General features: G+C 36.3%; 3 protein-coding genes across 5 annotated transcripts; 1 reads left to right on the forward strand and 2 right to left on the reverse strand.

Annotated features, from left to right (window-relative positions):
• Positions 1-2,805: 2,805 nt before the first annotated feature.
• LOC131425795 (transmembrane channel-like protein 7) lies at positions 2,806-6,200 on the reverse strand. The gene is made up of 6 exons (XM_058587958.1): positions 5,668-6,200; positions 5,480-5,582; positions 4,757-5,337; positions 4,055-4,608; positions 3,006-3,991; positions 2,806-2,944 (listed from the first exon to the last, which is right to left on the reverse strand). The coding sequence occupies exons 1-6, from the start codon at positions 6,061-6,063 to the stop codon at positions 2,898-2,900; spliced, it is 2,667 nt and encodes an 888-aa protein (XP_058443941.1). The 5' UTR covers positions 6,064-6,200; the 3' UTR covers positions 2,806-2,897.
• A 672-nt stretch (positions 6,201-6,872) lies between these two features.
• LOC131425796 (fumarylacetoacetate hydrolase domain-containing protein 2A) lies at positions 6,873-16,078 on the forward strand. 2 transcript variants are annotated; one of them, XM_058587959.1, is made up of 7 exons: positions 6,873-6,959; positions 7,017-7,134; positions 14,493-14,654; positions 14,756-14,924; positions 14,985-15,381; positions 15,436-15,767; positions 15,824-16,078. In XM_058587959.1, exons 4-7 carry the CDS (start codon positions 14,770-14,772, stop codon positions 15,981-15,983), a joined length of 1,044 nt encoding a protein of 347 aa, XP_058443942.1. In that variant the 5' UTR covers positions 6,873-6,959; positions 7,017-7,134; positions 14,493-14,654; positions 14,756-14,769; the 3' UTR covers positions 15,984-16,078. The 2 variants fall into 2 exon arrangements, with proteins under 2 accessions (XP_058443942.1, XP_058443943.1); XM_058587960.1 differs by lacking the exons at positions 6,873-6,959; positions 7,017-7,134 and having other exon boundaries at positions 14,485-14,654.
• Positions 16,034-16,847, reverse strand: LOC131425797 (large ribosomal subunit protein bL35m). 2 transcript variants are annotated; one of them, XM_058587961.1, is made up of 2 exons: positions 16,677-16,847; positions 16,034-16,623 (listed from the first exon to the last, which is right to left on the reverse strand). In XM_058587961.1, exons 1-2 carry the CDS (start codon positions 16,699-16,701, stop codon positions 16,082-16,084), a joined length of 567 nt encoding a protein of 188 aa, XP_058443944.1. In that variant the 5' UTR covers positions 16,702-16,847; the 3' UTR covers positions 16,034-16,081. The 2 variants fall into 2 exon arrangements, with proteins under 2 accessions (XP_058443944.1, XP_058443945.1); XM_058587962.1 differs by having other exon boundaries at positions 16,034-16,620; positions 16,677-16,835.
• Positions 16,848-20,879: the final 4,032 nt, after the last annotated feature.

Genomic DNA, 20,879 nt, shown 5'->3' on the forward strand with positions numbered 1-20,879 from the left:
CAAAATACATATGTGCTGATAATCTGGAATTTATTTTCTTCCTGTTATGCATTGAATTATCTTATCTCTAGAAACGGCATATTAACTATTATATTATTTTGGTCATAGCTACCAGAAGCTCGCGACTTTTACACACATTAAAACTGTCACTTTACATTGTAAAATTTAAAACTCGGTTAAAGCGCATCTTTCATCAAGTAGAAGATTGTGTTCAGTATATTTTGAATTCTTTAGCTCAATGTCGTTGTTTACCACAAAACTTGATATAAAAGTAACTGAGGCCCAAATTTATAGCTGCAGTTAAAAGGACAATTTCATGTAAACTTTGAGAAGTATCTTAATCATTTCCTCTATGTGCTTTTACGCTCAATCCAATTTTGGAAATGTAGATGTTGCAATCACGAGCGCACGCAGAAGAAGATGCGGTGCCTTGAAATTTCAAACAGCACATCCAGTTTCTATGCGCTTGCTACAATTCTCGTACACATTTTTGGTTCTCTGTTTCAGTCGGCCCTCACGCCCTCACATTTCGATGCACTATAGATTCATCGTATTGAATTTCATTGCCGGTTCTGGTTAGGAAATTTGGGGATAAGTACGGTTACCTATAAAGTACACTTATATTTCCAAAAATGGTAAGTAACAAAAACTACCTAAACATGAATTCAAGCTCAATTTGGTTTTGAAGAATCTTATATCTGCCATTGGAATTATAAAAATTTCATAGTGTGTATACATAGATTTTGATTTTGTTATAAAAAAAGGTTTTGAAATTACTCGAAAATTCGACTAGTGAAAGTTGACATTCGACTAGGATAAGTTAAGCAATTCCTCCGTGTGTATGTATGTGTATTGTATGTGTCAAACAACGTCACTCAATTTCTCAGGCATGGCTGCACCTATTTTCCCAAATCAGGCTGAAATGAAAAGGCTGCATAGGTTACTATTGAATTTAATTCGAATCCGACTTCCGCAGTTACAAGTCTAAGAATGTCGAAAATTTTCTACTCTAATTGGCTAAGTAGCTTGTCCGCATTAAAAAAAATCAAACGTTTGGAACTTTAAATATTGTAAATGAATAGTAAATCATTCTGAGAGCCGAGTTCATTGCATATATTTAACAGTTTTCTTTCTGAAAAGAAATTATGTTAAAAAAATGAAAAATGATATATTGAAAAATGTAGGTGTGATTCCCCGGTGAACGACCACAATTAAGTTTGAAAGCGGGAATAAATAAATATAATAATAATAATAATAATATTAATAATATTAATAATAATAATAATAATAATAATAATAATAATAATAATAATAATAATAATAATAATAATAATAATAATAATAATAATAATAATAATAATAATACTCAGCACGTTGAATAGTAGCCATGTGATCATTGAGTTTGCTATGTCCAGTCAGAGCTCTGACCAGAATACTGCAATGATACTTGGAAAAATACAGTAGACACTTTGACATTTTCAGATTTAAATCTGGTAGACATGCTTTTGTCTGAGCGCAAGTTTGCAAGCTGCGCCAGTAGCTGGCATGTTTGGATGCAGCCCAAGAACGAATCTTGTGCTTTATCCAACTAGTTGAAAGTGGTAAAGCTGGTTCAGGACCAACGAAATCATTCGTTTCACCAGCTCTAGCCAACTCATCAAATAATTATAATAATAATAATATTATGGCTGTCATTTCTGACCCTAAAAAAATCATTGGTTTAGTTATCCTAGGAGAAACAGAAAAATCAAAACGTCGTTATTCAGAATAAGGGTGCATAAGATATTTTCGGAGTATTATCAATGAATGCTAGTGTATCTGTTTCTTTAGGAATAAGAAGGAAGCATTAAGGATGAATACTTCAGTAATTCAGATATATGAGCCGTTACACAAAACTCTGTGTTTATCTTTTAATATTCGTTAGTTATTAAAATTCATTGCCTTCGCCGACAGTATATATAAATCTAAAACAATTTCTTTATTTCACAATGGTAATGTAATGAAACCCTAAAATTTCCTGCAAAGGTAATCGCAACAACGCAATCGTATGTACTAGTACCATTTCATTGAGGCAACCGAAATAGTGCGAGCGCACTATGAACCACAGCTCGTCTCCAGAAACAGCCGGTTTATTGCTTCAAGAGACATTGATGAGACAGCCGGCTTGCGACAGCCCTTCGTAACAGTAATTCCCTAAAAATCAAAGGATGTCTTCGATTTTCTAAGGCTGTCCCCGTAACATTTTATGCGAATGAGCGAACAGAAAGAAACAGGATACAAACAGCCCGTTCGGTTTGACTACTCTCCGGATAGAATACTCTCATCAAACTGGTGCGTAGAAACTGTCTCAGTGACAGCATTCATTTAGGCATGCGAGCGCTGTTGCCATTACAGTTCGGCATATGCTTGCACACATATTGTAGACTGGGCTTTCGACTTTGCGCTCCGACAGTTCATGCTATCTCGTGGCGGATGTCATTGAAAAGCAGTACTGCTGGGAAGCCTGGACAGTAGTGAGCTCCGTTTCCAACGTATAGCAAATTTGAAATTTACACAGGATTTTTGTTGTTTGCCTGTATATTTACCTATGCTATTGATTTTCACGAAAAATATTTCGAAAAACTATAAAGCCATTGTGATAACAGTCTTTGGTTTTAAATTGTTTATCTCAAAACGTTGTTTGTTTTTATTAGCGACTTTAACCGTTTATGGTCATTCGCCGATCTCAAAATGTTGTTTGTAGCAAATATGGAATATTATTGAGGAGCTTATTCAAGAAACAAAAACTATTTCTATAATGAAATTGTTTGTGATAGGATTTTTATTTAGAAACGATACAACAAACAATGATATAATACTATCATAAAAATTTTTAACACACTACACACATTTCATTATCAGAAACGTTTCATCCGAACGCCCTCACCGCCCAAATCGTCAATTGCTGAAAGGTATGGAACTGATGAATCTCATCGCTTTTGCTGTTACAAATCAACAAAACTTACGTCGATATCCAGCTCCGTTTGGATTTTTGTCGTTCTCGGTTGTCACCGAATATTCACTCATTTTCCTGGGACTTTCGGCATATCGCCAGGTTCCACTTCGATCGCTAGAATACTTATCGGTGTTGCTCTTTTGCCCATTCAACAGGTCTTTGTCAAAGTGCCAACCCTTCCCGCGGGTGATTTTACTTATATTGGCCAGAAGAAACTCTTTGTCTTTGGCTTCCATGCGGAGCATTTCCTTCAACAGCTTGACCTTTGCTATTTGTGCCTTTGACTTTGCTCGCAGATAGTATGCCACCACGGCCATTGCGAGCAGCAGTCCTCCAATGATGGCCGGTTTCGTGATGCAGATGAAAATCTTCCAAAACAAATGCTCTTCCTTTAGTTTGAGAATTCCTTGCATGAACAGCTGGTACATGTAGTTGTTATCGCGGAATGGACCGCATTCGTCACTTACGGCGACCTGAGTCATTATGTAACCGTGAGTGACGATTACTCCGAACAGTGACACAAATACCAGTACCAAGAACAGTGTTTGTGTTTGATTTGAACGCCATAATTTAACTGGCGGCTTGCAGAAGTAAATCAAACTAAACTTTTTTACATAGAAAATCATTATCAACTTAACGGTAACGACAATGCACAACAGTGGCGAGAACAACAAACCGAACCACAACAAGGTTTGATTGTACACTAGACCAAGACTATTGTTGGTTAAACAGAACTCGGGAAGCGATATTGTACGGCAGTACATCCGATTCAAGGCGTAACGAGTAGCCTGCAGGAAAGCCAAGAAAAGGACCGATATTATGAAGTCGGTTGTCACTAGCCGATAGATTTCTTGACCGATCGAGGTTTCCCAGCAACTCTCGTACGATCGGGTCAACCAATAAAACATGAGAACACTGACGATGCACAACTGGAGTAGGAAGTTCCGCATCAGGTTGATGTTTAATGCTGTTGCTGATCGAGTGTAGTCTTCTTTCCTAAAATGTTAACGGGAACGATAAATTATTTTTAAAAGAGTTCAAAAATTCCTAATCACTTACTTGGAAATAAACTTGAATACGTATTGAAACACCAGCATCGTTAAATTGGTTGCAATGGACACGTACAGAGCCGACCAGGTAGTGAAGTGTTCTGTTTCGCCAAACTGCTGCAGGAGCATCCATATGCCGTACCCAACCGCCGTGATCATCATCAACACGGTCAGATGAGCCGTTAGATGAAAGGCGGTACTTCGAAGTTTATGCCATTTTTCCGTCGGTTCGTCCGGACGGTTCAGCACCGTCAAATGCTCCCGGAGATCGAGATATATGCTGGAATGTTTCAGCTGAGCTGCTTTCTCATTCGCAATTCCAAAATCCCACGAGCAAAAGATTTTGTGGGTTAACAAATTGTGAACCGTGCCACTGGTCTCGATAAAACTTATCCGATACGACCGGGCCATGCTGAGAGAAACGAAGACGAACGTTGCCACGTACATTATAATGATAGTGAGAAAATAAGCGTGCGGCAGACTGTATTCCGATGTTCCCGGAAGCAGCGTGAACGATGCATTGCTGTAGAATCCGTAGAATAGGATGGAATCGGTGAAGTAACCCTGAAAAATATTCACAACTCTTCAGTAAATCCGATTTGAAACTAAAGAAAATTTTACCAACCAAGATCATTCAACCGTGAAAGCTTGTAAAATACAGAAAAAGCATTTGCTTGAAACTGTTTATTTTGGGGCTTTTAGTGAAACCTACCTCTCCAGTAAATACATCAGTGAAGTGAAAGTCCGCTCGGGTGTTCCTAAGTACTCTTGCTTGACTTTCGCTTTCAGCCGTTAGGTTTAGCAATCGTTCACCGGAATGTTGCACTCCGGCATAAAGAATCTGCGGAAATGTAACAAACCCAAACACAAAAATCACAACGGGTAAATTAAGCACCAACAGCCATCGAAGGAATTTGAAGTAGGCACTGATTCGACTGCCGAAATGTCCCTCGATCTCTTTCATGCTGCCATAGAACAACTCGAAGTTTGTGATGACATGTTTGACGAATTTGATGAAACGACTAGCGTATATTTTGCTGCTATATTTGCATTTTCGCAGGAAACTGACTGATTTTGAACGGCTAACCGAACGGCGTGTCACCGTTCGAGCTAGATTGGCTCGAATCTGACGTTTGATGGATAATGTTTGTGCCATTGATTTGATTGCTTCTATGCGAAGTTGCTCCGACAGTGGATTGTCCTCCATCAGCTGCTCCCGTTGTTCCAGTTCCATGGTAATGTGCTCCACATCGGAGGTAGTACTTGTGATAAGGTCCCCATCGATAGACAAAGCTAAAATCATAAAACAGTCGAATTTGTGACAAACCAAGTCGATTTAATTTACGCAACATTTTCAACTGTTGCTCCTTATTTATATAAACATAACACAACCAACATTTTCAACCAATGAAATATATTCAACCTAATCACTCACTTTTCTGCAATCGCGATGGCATGAACCGAATCGTCTTGTTGTACATGCTTCGTTTATTATTTTTGATACTTTTGCCGAAATTCACCGACCATCTTCGAAAGCTCTGCAACGAAACAACAGATTGTTTCAACAACAAAAGTACACGACAAATAATTGCAGTTTAACTATATAAGGAAGTAAACACTTACATCGACTGCCACTCGACTCGCTTTGCTATAATCGGCAGCACTTGTTTCAAACCTGCTGTCTTCTGTTCTCTCGAACTCCTGTATTTCATCCTCATTCTCCTCGTCGTAGTCGCACTTTATGATATCTGCTGCTTCGTCGACAACTGCATTTGGACTGCATTGCTTATCGATGCTACCGTAACAGCATTGCCGTTTATGTACCACATCCGTTCGCAGCAGATAGTTACTGTCACTAGTATTTTGGAAGTCACTGGACGACGATGAAGGCGAACATTTGGAAATATCCGCAAAGTTTATATTTTGTCGTTGTTGATCTGGTTCCTCTTGCTGTAAACACGACCCTTTCACCATTTCGATATTGAAAACATCACTCACTGTACGTCGATGACGGGCCATTGAGAATAAACTGCTCAATTGTAAATCGAAAACAACTTGTAATCAAAAATTATTTAGAATTGAAATTAAAGTCTGTAGAGCCATAGTTGTTTTCGCATTCCATTGTATGAAATGTTTTGACATTAAACAAGTCGATAAAAAAGGATAAAATCAAAGAGATGACAGGTAACTTTTTTTAATATCTACAGACAGGGTTGCAATAGTCTGTGAATTCGGAAAAATGTCTGCGGGTTTTTATGTCTCTATATGGTTGAATGAAGTACCCGTAAATGAGTATTATACCAAATACAAAGTAGGTATTTGTATTTGTACAAAACTGGAAAAACTCATTTGATGGGTAAAAGACTTTTATTCAAAAGTACTTTCTATACACACAAAAAAATATTATTGTGCCTATAAAAATGTCCAACTTTGCTTTTAAAAGACATCAAAAATCATCATTTCAACCAGAAAAACTTTTAAAACAAGTGTAAAAATTTACGATAGAATTTTTTTTTTGATTCCGAAACAATTGAATTTAAGAACATAAACTTTTGAAATAACTGCGATAATATTTTTGAACTACCAAACTAGAGTGCCTATAACCAGAGTGACGACATCTCATCCGTAATTTTGGCAACAATTCAAAACATTCCATTAGCTTTACATTGAATTGACAGGTCGTTTGCTCGTTTGGAACTGGGAGCTGTCATTCCAAACGAACAGCTGTCGCCACTCTGATTATAGTCACTCTATACCAAACAACACTGAATCGGTACAGTGTATTTTTAAGCAGAAGTGACTAAATGCATTTCAGGGTTCATTTCAATTAACTTCTAGTTTTGATATAAACATTGGGCACCACGGCGATATCGCTTCTCGGAAATTTACTGATGAGATTGGTCGATTTATCTCTGGTGAGTGCTTTGTGATTTCTTGTAGTTTAATAATAATTGATACATTATTGTTTTTAGTTTCTCATTGAACTCAATTCATGTGACTTGCTACCAGAATGTAAACAAGCGAATGCAATAGAAGTGCTTATTTTCAAATGTACCGCTTCATATTATTTTAACTTGGCTGTATTAAATTGTAAGTACAAACTTTTCGAATAATCTTTAAAGATGCTAATTTAGTCGATAAATCAAAATTAATTTGTTCGAACGATGTCTTGATTACAAAGAAAAAAAACTGATCGTTATCAGAAAAAAGTAATGTTTTTAAAGTAAAATCATGAATGAAAATCTATTACTATGTTGAAAATATCATTGGCATGTTGAATAACTGTATACTCCCTGTTTATAATGAACGTTTTTACCTGAAAGTGTATGACTTTATTATCATTATTATCGCCGAGTGGTGTAAAGTAAACCGTATGAAATTGAATCCTGACAAATGCTCGACCATCACATTCTCGAAGAAGAAAGAGCCATTTCATTTTGATTACTTTCTGGAAGGATCCCCGATAGTCAGAACGACGTGCGTTAAAGACCTTGGTGTCTTTCTCGATGAGCAACTGACATTCAAGCAACACATCAGCTATATCGTTTCTAAAGCTTCTCGCAACCTAGGATTTGTTATGAGGATGGCTAAACATTTTACAGATGTGCACTGTTTAAAATCTCTGTTTTGCTCGCTTGTTCGTTCATCCTTGGAGTACTGTTCTGTCGTTTGGAACCCTCACTACATAAACGGAGCTCATAGAATCGAATCGATACAACGCAGATTCATTCGCTTCGCCCTACGGCGCTTACCGTGGAACAATCCTCACCAACTACCAAGCTACGAAAGTCGCGGGTTATTAATCGGTCTCGATACACTACAAGTTCGTCGAGATGTGGCACGTGCTTCACTGATAGCGGATGTTTTGACCGATAGGATTGACTGCCCTGCTTTGCTCCGCGAAATTAATATCAACGTCCGACCCCGGGCTCTTCGCAACAGTGCATTTCTTCGACTTCCTTTACGACGAACTAACTACGGTGCTAACAATGCTATTATTGGCTTGCAGAGATCATTCAACCGCGTTTCATCAGGATTTGACTTCAATCTATCACGCAGTAGGATACTTGGAAATTTTTTATATATTACTAGAAATTATCATTAGGACCATATTGTGTCTGTTGATTATACCTAAATAAATAAATTAGAGATAAATTAGAGAAATCATTAAATAATGCTTTTAAATTATACCACCAGGACCTGTCGATTCGAGAAAATGATTCGTGTAGTGTGTACTGGTGGGCTTATCGGATGTATCACGTTTCGGTGCCGGAGGATGCAGTTTGATAGTCGAAGGAGAAAGAGTGTTCAGGACTGAACATTTGAAATACAGGATGATGGGTTCAACGTATTTTCTATTCGCTAACAGTTATCCTCTTCATGCTCTGAAAAAACAATAAAAAGTCGCACTGCAAAATTTAATTTTAATAAAACTGTAATATTTTATTATAAACGACATTACCTTGAAAGATTTTACAATAGTGGCAGATGTCAAAAATCGTTATTTAATGTTCGGCTATTTCATATTCGGCGAATGTTCAATGATAACAGCGGAAGGCCCCAGAATTTGTTGATAATTCGCACAGTATAGTCGTCTGAGAACAAAAAAAGTTGCAATTATCTTTATCGCAGTGATTTGTAAAGTTCTTACTTTGTGAAATTTTTACCGCTGTGATTTGTAAACTGCACTCACGAAAAGTTTTTGTTAGTTCAATATGGATCCCGAGTCGTTGAATCAAATTCATAAACGTTTTTGTCCGATATTTTCGACAAGGAATGAGACGATATTCCAGGTCGTAAATTTTGTTTGAATTCAGTAGCAAAGTACATCATTCGATACCAAAAATTGATTTCGTCGTAAATAGTTTAAAAGCCTAAATATGACGTGTTTTAACTTTTCGATTCACAGAAATACACGATAACAATTGAATTTAAATGAAGAGAAAAAGTACCATCCTTTGTTTACATTAACTTCACACACAGATTAAACTTTTAGATATGGCAGCATCATTCCTTCTATGTCGTGAATTTGTAGCGCATTGGCAACATAGACACACACGTATATATTCAAATACATACATATATATATATATATATATATATATATATATATATATATATATATATATATATATATATATATATATATATATATATATATATATATATATATATATATATATATATATATATATATATATATATATATATATATATATATATATATATGCAGATAGCTTTTAGGTTATTATGAGCATACTATCATTCTAAAACGTGATCTTAATTGAAAAGAATCGATTTTTTTACTCAGTGCAGAACCACATTTGAAATACTAAAGCCTTGGTATAACATTCCTGTTGTGGAATTTGACCTTCTGTTTCAACAGACTTCACAGCCGATTCAGAGTGTACAGAACCATTGCATGGCTGGTGCTACGATTCTACTGACACTGCGAATCCTTCCAGGTCGGGGCTCGAACATACGACAACTGGTTTGTAAGACCAGTGCCCTGTGCATTGAGCCGCCAACCCGGGACTAAATACAAACGATTTTCTTAATTAACCAACGTTATTTTTTGTGTGTATATGTCAAAATATCAAAAGGAACTGGGTGAAAAAGTACTCGTGCTGGAAACTCGGAAAATGGAAAAAGCAATAATTCAGAATATTTCTGTATGATTGTAGGCAAACACCCCAATTAACCATATGCATTATATTGCTGCACATTTACAATTCTATTTTCACATTGTTAGTGCTTAATTACACTAATCCTGCATACTTTAAAGTTTATAACAACCTTCCGCCGTGCTATATATCGACATTTAATGCTATATTTTGGAGCAACGAAACTTCAATAATAACTATAAGAGTAACAATCCTATAAGAGCCTAATAATCGCCCTTTTCAGCTTTATAATAGCATTGTAAAAAAATGTGTAACCCCGCTGCATTTGATCAAATTTTAAGCGAATTTTTAAAGCTGAATTTATGTAAAGTTATAATGCGTCGTGGTTGGTTGGGACGTCCAGCAAATCTGCATTTTTTAATAAATTTACCGGAATTAGCAAACTAAACAAACAATTTAAGGGACGGTATCGATAGCGCTGACTCCTTTCCAAAGGAAACAATTGTGCTAGGAGATTTTTTAATTCCTTATTTTCAATTATATCTGCTTACCATCAGACCCCGTCAGCTTGGAGCGAAATCAATCTTCACTTCAGCAACGCCATCGCATGGCATCATATTCAACATACCATGTCAATTGTATGGGTGCGCAGTACTGCTTTGTATGGGTGCGCGCACGAATTTGACATTTCTCTCACCTACTTCTATGTGCGAGATTCGTTTCGGACTCGAATTAGGGCGCCGTGCTCGCGAAAAAGGATGTTGCCAATGATTTGTTCGGGAAATGTGAGAGCTGGATATCTTGTTAATATGATGTCTTTGTTACCATCAAACTTGTTTAAAAGCATGCTGATTGTGCATGAGACCTTTGGTGAATACTTTTTTTTAAGTCTACTTCAGTGTTGCAGTTGGATTAGTATTAGTAATAGACATTAGTACACATTTCAATGTTCTCTATGAACTACACTGATAATAATGAAGATATACACATAACGACACGCGAGATTGACGTAGGACTGCATTCGAGATGCGTATAGATAACAATTGATTTGATACCGTTCAAAATTTGTAGTATTGAAAAGGACTATTCGGTTTCAATAGATTGCGTTTGTATTTTATTTTCTTTGTGGCGCTTAACGCGTTCCGCAATTGACATGGTGGGCTTCGACGAATTAGGCGAACTTTCGTTATCGCGCTTCTTATTGGCCTTTGTCGGGTAGTATTTTGACTACATGTATCGAGACATGTTCAAGCTTTCGCCAATATTTCACTAAGATAAAATTAAACGATTGGTAACATTTCTTCTATATCTTCAAAATAACTGCAAAAATAGATTTTTTCTTAACGAATTATTTTTACTTTCAATTTGCATATTTCAAAGAAGAATAACACTAATAGTTCTTTGAGAAACCCTTAGAATGGCCGATTAATCGATTTTTCTGCGTCACTCAAATTCCGGTGTATTTTTCTCAAAATTATTTCAATATTTCATTTATCGCAATACTTCAAACTATCATCAAAACTATCAAATTGCTGTACGGGATTCATTTCAGGCATCCAGCAGGCTTAAATTGTATAATTCTCAACGATATTGAACACTGTTCGGGACATTTTTCTCGAACGCGATACAGCAAAATGATAGTTTGGTGCAAATTTCGCACAGCGAAAAGAGCACACAGCTATACAAATTATTCAAGATTAGCACTAAACTAAGCAATCTTAATAGTTCTTTAGATAACATTTGTATAATGTTCTCCATCGTTATCCACTTTTCGTTTTCTCATATGCAAACGACTACCAGCAAGATGATGCAATCACTTTTGATTGAAGCGAAACTCATACTGTGAATGACCAACAGCAGATATGCTCACAGAAGAACACAGAATTGTTTTTTCTGCGTTTAGGCTTGAGGAACGGAACCTCATTATCGCCATCGACTGAAGCACCAGTTGAATAATGCCGGGTGTAGTTCCACTGTATTGCCGTAGATGACAGTCTGCGCACCCGATGCGTCTCCGTTCATGGATTTTCATAGACTGAAGCTAGCAAACGTGCAACAGGGTCTATTTATAGATTCGGTTGATTTTAACGTTTCGTGTTTGGACCTATTTGTTCACTATTTCGTAATAAACGTGGTATTAAAAATAATCTTACCCAGAAAAAATTATGAATTTTACAAGTGACATAGTTCTACAAACGATACAATTCATAACTACTTAACGCGTCAGATAACGCAATATTCCATTCGTACAGAATTTTACTGGCTCCGAGTGTAATTTGCGCGTGGCTACCAATTGCGCTGTATTAATTTATATGTATCAATTATTCATCAAGCAGATATGTGCTTCGGTGGCTCAGTCGATTAACGGGCGTGCTTTGTGATCTAATGTTTCACGGTTCAAATCGCGCTGCCGCTACCAATCTTTTGATTTTTATTTTATTTGATTCCCAGCTATGTAATTTTCAGATCACACAATTTTACATGTTCTTGAATATAAATTTGTATGAATTACGACGCTCCATTTATGTGCATCGTATAAGACGTAAAATCGCAAGATTTTTTCTAACTGTGTACATCTTTTCCATTCGTTTCGTGAAAAAACTAGAGATAATACTCAAACAGGGAAAAAGTTGTTAAGAAATCAAATCTGGAGTAATTTCGTTACATTTTCTTGTCGTAAAATTTAGAAAATGCACCCAGGTGAGCATAGTAAAGAAACACCACAGATAACAGATATACAGGCTCACATACGAACTGTGTGTAAAATTTGCTCAATCAGCGTGGCAAACACTTGCAGATATCACCACAATCGACACGAGGTGTCACCACTAATTGGGTGCCGCTTTCGCATGAGCCACAATTTTGGGTGCAACATTCACTTCACGCTAGATTTTTGTTTTGCTGTTGGTTGAAATGGCAATTTTATTATTATTTTATTCCGATCGAATTCTCGTGTGATTTATGCGACATGGAAATAAATTTGTCTCTAACACTTTGGGAAATCGTGCAATAAGTGTTAAATTTGTTGTAGTTTCAATATTTCTATACCAGGCAGGAGGATTTTGTTATCGTTCCGGAACGTAGTGGAACGATCTGTGGAAACACGTAGTCCTACAAAAAAAAAAATGTAAAAATAAATACTAAGAAAATAATTCTAATTATTTTGAAAGAGAGAACATTGACGCCCTTGTTGACACCCCTATTCTAGACAACTGTATGTGTGCTGTATCGCGTTCGAGAAAAATGTCCCGAACAGTGTTCAATATCGTAGAGAATTATACAATTTAAGCCTGCTGGATGCCTGAAATGAATCCCGTACAGCAATTTGATAGTTTTGATGATAGTTTGAAGTATTGCGATAAATGAAATATTGAAATATATTTGAGAAAAATACACCGGAATTTGAGTGACGCAGAAAAATCGATTAATCGGCCATTCTAAGGGTTTCTCAAAGAACTATTAGTGTTATTCTTCTTTGAAATATGCAAATTGAAAGTAAAAATAATTCGTTAAGAAAAAATCTATTCGCGCTCACTCTGAATTCGGCCCAATAGCGCAATCTGCTTACGTCAAAATCGACCATCGACTCTCGGACTCAAATAGATGTTAATTAAAATGTTTATTGATTGCCTGTTCAGTATACAGATCAAATCACGCGTATTTTTTTTAGAACGGCCAATAAGCAACCTGTCAACTTCCACTTACGAAAGAAATTGCAAGCGAGCTATAATAGATAGAGTATTAAATTCAAGACCAGACGAAAGAGAAAACTTTTTCCTGCCGTTTACTACTTTGACTTACTCTCAGCGAGTGCCGAGTCATTCGAAATTACTCTTCAAAGTGAATGTTGATGGATGGCTTATTGGCCGTTATAAAAAACGCGTGAAATAATGTTCCGAGACTAACGTTGTTATTGCAAGTTCCCAAATCAATACAATGTTTGCATCAAATTGATTTGAACATCGCAGAACATATTTCAATATTTGTCATATTTGTGTCTTATCCAAATATGTTCTTTCGTGGTCTCAATTATGTTAATATTCGAAAGAAAAATTCGATTAAACATCGACGGAAGAAATGGTGTCGTTGGCTCTCGATGAGTCATGAGTTAGGAACTTATGAGCAGATTTTTTCTCGAAAATTTTTCGAAAAACAATTTTTCATATAAAATGAATGTAGCGCCAATGTTTTAATCGAGCATATGGAAATTCTCAAGCAAAAGCAAGCAGAGCTCCGCTTCTACTTTACGGCGAGGAGCAACACTATCTATTCCGACGAACTCTGTAGCAGATTCTTGGCATACAAAATTATTATAGTATTATTTGAAATAACCGTATTATTTTTTTAAGCTACACAAAATGTACGTGAACTGAAATAACCAACCATGTCTCCTTTTACAAACCATCAATTTTGTAAAATCAAAGCGCTACATATCTAAACTTGAGTTGAATTCAATCTTATCGTCAATTGAATTTATTGTGAAATTTCTTGTCGAGGAAATTAGCAGATATGTACAAACAAAATACTGGTTATGTCAAAGAAAACGTTTGTTGAAGTAACTAAATCTAGACATAGAACACAATAATTTGTTTCTATTGCTTGTAGATATTACTCAAGCACTTTCATTTAACCAAATAGTTACGTTATATCTATGGAAATCTCTCAGCAGTGTCCAAAAAGTATGAAATAATTCTTATTATTTTTATTAAAATTTGAATTTAATTTTTTAATTTTGTTTTCATTAAAATTTAATTCTACGTTTTTTCGATGACTATTTTTCTAAAACTGCAACCTTTCTTTTCATTTGCGCCTCCCTATTTCAAGATTTTGCGGAATAACACGCAACGTTCCCCAACACAAATAAAGAGTCTGAGCGTGATAAGTAAACACCGTAAACACCAAAATAAATTTCTTCTTCATTCATGAACACCGGGTGTTACACAAGAGTGTTTTGAATTGGTAACTGCTTCAGTAAAAAAAAATTCAGTAAGTATAAGTGGGAACTTATTGATAGCAGTGGTCATATCAATGAACTGCTAAAAATAGATATCAACCCAGTATTTTCATTGACTTAACCTTCATTCCAGTCACCCTGCTTAAAATGAACTTTCTTCGAAGTCGCTATTCGGTGCTGGCACACACTTTCAGTCAGTATTCAAATACACTGCTGTTGAAGATCGTCGTCTCTGGAGGTACCGAAAACGCGTATCATTTTGTTGATAACAAATCATTACTTTTCAGTATTAGTTCAAGAAGGCATGTAAAAAATATATATAGCCATTTCAAAAAAGTCACTACTATCAAAAATTCTTTCAGACATTTTTCTAAATCAACCAAACGGAATATGAGGTTCGTTCAGTTCACGGCGGGTTCCGATGGCATCCAGCGTCTTGGAGTCATGTCGGCTAATGGTAGTAACATTTCCGACATTTCCGATAGCGCTGCAAGTGACTTGATCAGCTTAATTAAATCTGGTGTATCGTTGGATTCGATTGAACAGAAAGCCGCTAAAGCTAAAATATTTCCAATTGGTGAGGTCAAATTGTTAGCTCCAGTATCAAACCCACAGAAAATTCTCTGCATTGGTTTGAACTATCGGGGACACTGTGAAGAACAAAACAAACCGATTCCGAAAGAACCGATGTTTTTTAGCAAATATGCATCGACCATTGTTGGACCTTATGATGCAGTTGTGGCCCATAAAATATCGAATGTAAGTGAAATCTATAGTGTATTTTGCATATAAATATCATTCATCCTTTTATAGCAAATTGATTGGGAAGTTGAACTGGCAGTCATCATTGGGAAGGAGGCGAAACATGTGACAAAAGCTAACGCTTTGAACTACGTGTTTGGTTACACAGTGGCACAGGATATTTCAGCTCGTGATTGGCAAAAAAGTCGCAACGGAGGTCAATTCTTAATTGGTAAATCTATGGACACCTTCTGCCCTCTGGGGCCGGCTGTGGTACACAAATCGTTAATCAAAGATCCAGAAAATCTGGCCATCAAATGCTTCGTCAATGGGGTGGAAAAGCAGAATGGTAACACAAGTGAGCTGGTCTTCAAAATAGACGATATCATCGAACAAGTTACGCAGTAAGTTCATTTGCAATCTCTTGACTTACACATATTGAAAACCATTCCTCTAATAGATCAATAACATTGTTACCTGGAGATGTGATTCTAACAGGAACACCGGCCGGTGTAGGAATGCACCGTAATCCTCCGGAATTTCTACATCCTGGAGACGTCATCGAAAGCGAAATCGAGAAAATTGGACGAATTAAAAACAGTGTAGTCACTGACCAATGAGATTATAAAAAGGGTGGTCTGTTTCTTTTTAAATAGTTATTTACCAAGAATTTTTCTAATTTCAATAAAGAATATTTTTACTGCCCCACTGAAAACTCTCATATTGTATTGGTTGGTTTTCTTCTAGTCTCGCGTAACTCCTCTCTTGTGTGGTATGGAGCATACGGATCGTTGATGTAGTAACGAGGTCGTTTCCAAAACTTGGTAACCATTTTATCTAACAACGTTGCCTGCTGAGAATTAACGAACACGTGTTGTCTGAGCCTTCGTTTGCGTGCCGCCGATTTCTTCCACATGTGCTTATGGCGTCCAGCCAGTGTGCGGATCCAACCACCCCAATCGAGTCGCTTGAAACGTTTAACTACCGGCTTCACGCTCTTCCTTTTACCTTTGCGCATTGAAAATTTTATAACTGTTCTGCATGGTTGTTGCTGTAGATTCGCTACGATTAGCGAATTCGTTACACTAAGAATGCCTGGATTGATGGATAAACTGTTGCTTTTTAGTGATACGAAAGGTGTTGATGGAACAAATTTGGATGCACTAATTAGGGAAAAATTTCGGGTCACTGAAGGAAAACCATTTGCTGATTTTGATATTATGTTGTTATACTGGCAAGCCCATGTTGCTTGACGAACTGCTAGAACATAATATATGTTAAATACCGAATTATTTAATTGATAATGAAGTTACCAAAAGATGTAATTGTACGAAGCATGCTGAAATCAATCAATTATTTCCCTCAAGTGCAATTGAAAACACATTTCGATGTTAAAAAACAATCCCCAATCGTATACTGATCACATAACAAAATTCGTGGTCAGAGATGCCAGATGAAATTTTCAAATATCTTCCGACAGGCTTGCAAAAGCCTGTTAATCCTGCCGGCTTCAATTTCTCTATAAAGTATGATACACAAAACTGATTGATGAAAATCTGCGAAAAACTCGATTTACAAATGTCTGCAAAACAAGTCTGCAACAAACAATGTCTTCAGCACTATCATCCCGATTCTGTATTTCGTTCGAATCGAATTGTTTCGAATACGAATAGGGAATTTTTGAATTCTGTAACTCGATCGAGTTCGAGTTTTCCATACAAAAGCATTACTCGATCGAATTACAGAAAGCATCTTTTTACATTTGTTCAAAAAAATCTGATTCGATTGAAATACAGAATAGGGGCTGTATATACAAAATCTGGCATCTCTGTTTTAGAGAGAGGCACAGAACCAGCGATGCCAGACCAAATTTTCAAATGTTTGCAGAATGAGAAAGCGCTTTGAAGCAAGGGTTTTACAATTAAGAAGTAAAGAGAAAAAAACCCTGCCGAGTCAATTTCAAAAGTTGGCAACTCATTTTAATTGGAAAAACGGGAAAAACACTAATGCCCCGTTTACACTTCTGCTGGCTGCCAGCATGCTGGTGTCAGTGTACTGCCCTCTTAGGAAAAAAACGTTCAACGGTGGTCCTTCGTTGGTCTAATACTTTGGATCATTGGACCACAGTTGAATGTTTTTTCCTAAGAGGGCAGTACACTGACACCAGCATGCTGGCAGCCAGCAGAAGTGTAAACGGGACATAAACGATCTGCAGACGAAAATTTATCTGCAGCATTTTAGTAGATATCAAACACACATAGACAAACCTGCAGACTTGGCATCACTGCTCAAAATCAAAGAACGAAGTACACGCTTCCCAAAATTTACTTGATATTTGAAGCAACCATAAATCAGATAAACCTTACTTCAGCAGTTTTTAAAAGGATGGCGAATATAACATGGATAGGAAATGCAGAAAAGCATCGATGAATGTTTCGAATTTGGTTTCCATTCCAATTTAGAAATTATCGTATATTCTCAGGTCAATTTTTTATAAGTCGATGAATTCTACAGTCTAATGACAAAAGGGTCAAACTGCAAATGACATGTCTTTTTCCAATAAATCATCTTTTCTGTTAGTTTTTCACTCACAAAACTTGGATTATATCAAAGACATCATATTAACAAGATATCTAGTTCTCACGAAGAAATCATTGGCAACGGTGAATCCGCATCGAATCTCGCACATAGAAGTAGGGGAGAGAAATAACAAATTTGATATATAGCATGACGGAAGATTATTTTAAATAATGCTCAGTTACATTTTGAATGCAAATTTAATGCACATTGCTATAAAGTATGTAGGATTAGGTTAATTATATAGGGTGATTTTTTAAGAGCTTGAGAACTTTTTTAAACAATAAAACGCATAAAATTTGCAAAATCTCATCGGTTCTTTATTTTAAACGTTAGATTGGTACATGACATTTACTTTTTGAAGATAATTTCATTTAAATGTTGACCGCGGCTGCGTCTTAGGTGGTCCATTCGGAAAGTCCAATTTTGGGCAACTTTTTCGAGCATTTCGGCCGGAATAGCCCGAATTTCTTCGGAAATGTTGTCTTCCAAAGCTGGAATAGTTACTGGCTTATTTCTGTAGACTTTAGACTTGACGTAGCCCCACAAAAAATAGTCTAAAGGCGTCAAATCGCATGATCTTGGTGGCCAACTTACCGGTCCATTTCTTGAGATGAATTGTTCTCCGAAGTTTTCCCTCAAAATGGCCATAGAATCGCGAGCTGTGTGGCATGTAGCGCCATCTTGTTGAAACCACATGTCAACCAAGTTCAGTTCTTCCATTTTTGGCAACAAAAAGTTTGTTAGCATCGAACGATAGCGATCGCCATTCACTGTAACGTTGCGTCCAACAGCATCTTTGAAAAAATACGGTCCAATGATTCCACCAGCGTACAAACCACACCAAACAGTGCATTTTTCGGGATGCATGGGCAGTTCTTGAACGGCTTCTGGTTGCTCTTCACTCCAAATGCGGCAATTTTGCTTATTTACGTAGCCATTCAACCAGAAATGAGCCTCATCGCTGAACAAAATTTGTCGATAAAAAAGCGGATTTTCCGAATGGACCACCTAAGACGCAGCCGCGGTCAACATTTAAATGAAATTATCTTCAAAAAGTAAATGTCATGTACCAATCTAACGTTTAAAATAAAGAACCGATGAGATTTTGCAAATTTTATGCGTTTTATTGTTTAAAAAAGTTCTCAAGCTCTTAAAAAATCACCCTTTACATTAACAGTGTAAAAATAGAGTTGTAAATGTGCAGTGATATAATGCATATCGACCGTCCCACGACAAAAGGGCCTAACTGCAAATGAGAGCCTCTCTTTGTTTACTTTCTTTTTTGATTATTACGAAGCCATTATTGCAAATTCTCTAAAGTTTCCAATATAAATCAAAAGCTTGTAGTTTTACCTTGAAAGTTTTGCGAAAAGTAAAGCGTCAACTATAAAATCAGTTCGGTAAATAGCGAAAGAAAAAGTGAACAAAGAGAAACTGTCATTTGCAGTTAGGCCCTCTTGTCGTGGGACGATCGATATGGTTACTTGGGAGACGAGTGTTGAATGTTCTTAAATTGATAAATTCTTAGGTTGTTCGCAACACTGTTTTATTACGTATGGGTTGATCTATTTTAGATCCAAGACTAAACCATGTCAATCACAACGCTGAGATCTAGTTTTATTTTTCGAGCACAAATTTGAAACTGATTTAAAACAGCTCGACGATCGAAAATTTGAAACACGAATAGAACACTGTTTTAAATTTTTTACGTGAGTAGCGAGATCTGATAGGTGAAATTTCAAAGCGTCGAATGACATATCAGAAATTGTCAATACAAGCAGGAAATGTTTTGCACTGAATAATACAGTATCATTTAAAAGCATTGTAGCTCACTATCATCGAGAAATTTTCTCTAGGAACTATTTGTTTCTGATTTTAAACATCACAGTGAGTTGACATATCATCAACACATTAACAGACAAATGTAGTACAAATTTTAAATCTTCGCGTTGAGATAATTAAGGTCGAATTTTATTTTCGACAGTTTTAAATTATACGACAGCCTGTCATTTTGGTACAGATATCCATCACAGCGTTGCGAATAGACTTATACAAACAAAAATCATTTAAATGCTTGTGAAAGTTAAATATTTTCACCCAATATTAACTATTTTCATTTTGCCATATACGAGGTGTGTTTCTCCGCTATCGAATTGAATGTCGATGTCGACTACAAATGTGAGGGGTACACATCGCGATAAATGTTATTCTTTTTCACACAGCTAACATTTAGGCGCAAGAAACGTACTGGTATACAGGGATGTCAGGTTCACAGATTAATCTGTGTTTCACAGATTTAGAGTTTTCTGCACAGATTTTAAAACTGACACAGATTTTCACAGATTTCTGAAAATGATCACAGATTTTCACAGATTCTTGAATAAATCACAGATTTTCACAGATTTTGGATATCGAGTATAGTTTAGCACCAAAAAGTACAGAGCGTGGTGGTAGTGAGACCTTTTTTTTTGTGCTCACTAAATTGAATTCGATCAGCTGAAATGGTACGGAAAATGGGGTGGTGAGACCATTTTTTTTTTGGTCATAAAATTTGATTTTGAACTGCTATAGGGGTACGGAAAACGGTCACAGATTTTCACAGGCAGGTTTTGGGTTTTATCACAGATTTTTGAAAAAATGACCTGGCATCTCTGCTGGTATACCATCAAGTTAATAAGTGTTAATTAAATATAATTTTTGTAGTCCAATAAGGGCGGATAAGAACGATGTTTTTTCCTCTTGCCAAGCTATTTTATTTCTTTATTATTCTTTATTATTTATTATTCATCAAGAATACATTTTGTAACCATAACAGCTGTATTAATTCTCACCAATGGCGTCAAAATGTTGGTTTAGCAGATGAGAATGAAATCCGCTCAATTTTGTACGTGAATAAACAACAAATAAAAACACAAAATTATTGTCGATAAGAGTTT

This window comes from Malaya genurostris, chromosome 1, assembly GCF_030247185.1.
Source record: "Malaya genurostris strain Urasoe2022 chromosome 1, Malgen_1.1, whole genome shotgun sequence".
NCBI lineage: Eukaryota > Metazoa > Arthropoda > Insecta > Diptera > Culicidae > Malaya > Malaya genurostris.

Bases quoted from the DNA above. Each gene is read 5' to 3' on its own strand.
- LOC131425797 (XM_058587961.1), bottom strand. From the start codon at position 16,701: ATGCTTCGTACAATTACATCTTTTG. The intron at 16,624-16,676 runs GTAACTTCATTA...ATTATGTTCTAG, and splicing joins TCGTACAATTACATCTTTTG to CAGTTCGTCAAGCAACATGG.
- LOC131425796 (XM_058587959.1), top strand. From the start codon at position 14,770: ATGAACTTTCTTCGAAGTCGCTATTCGGTGCTGGCACACACTTTCAGT. The intron at 15,382-15,435 runs GTAAGTGAAATC...ATCCTTTTATAG, and splicing joins TGGCCCATAAAATATCGAAT to CAAATTGATTGGGAAGTTGA. The intron at 15,768-15,823 runs GTAAGTTCATTT...TTCCTCTAATAG, and splicing joins ATCATCGAACAAGTTACGCA to ATCAATAACATTGTTACCTG.
- LOC131425795 (XM_058587958.1), bottom strand. From the start codon at position 6,063: ATGGCCCGTCATCGACGTACAGTGAGTGATGTTTTCAATATCGAAATG. The intron at 5,583-5,667 runs GTAAGTGTTTAC...GTTTCGTTGCAG, and splicing joins CGAGTCGAGTGGCAGTCGAT to AGCTTTCGAAGATGGTCGGT. The intron at 4,609-4,756 runs GTAGGTTTCACT...AATATTTTTCAG, and splicing joins CTGATGTATTTACTGGAGAG to GGTTACTTCACCGATTCCAT.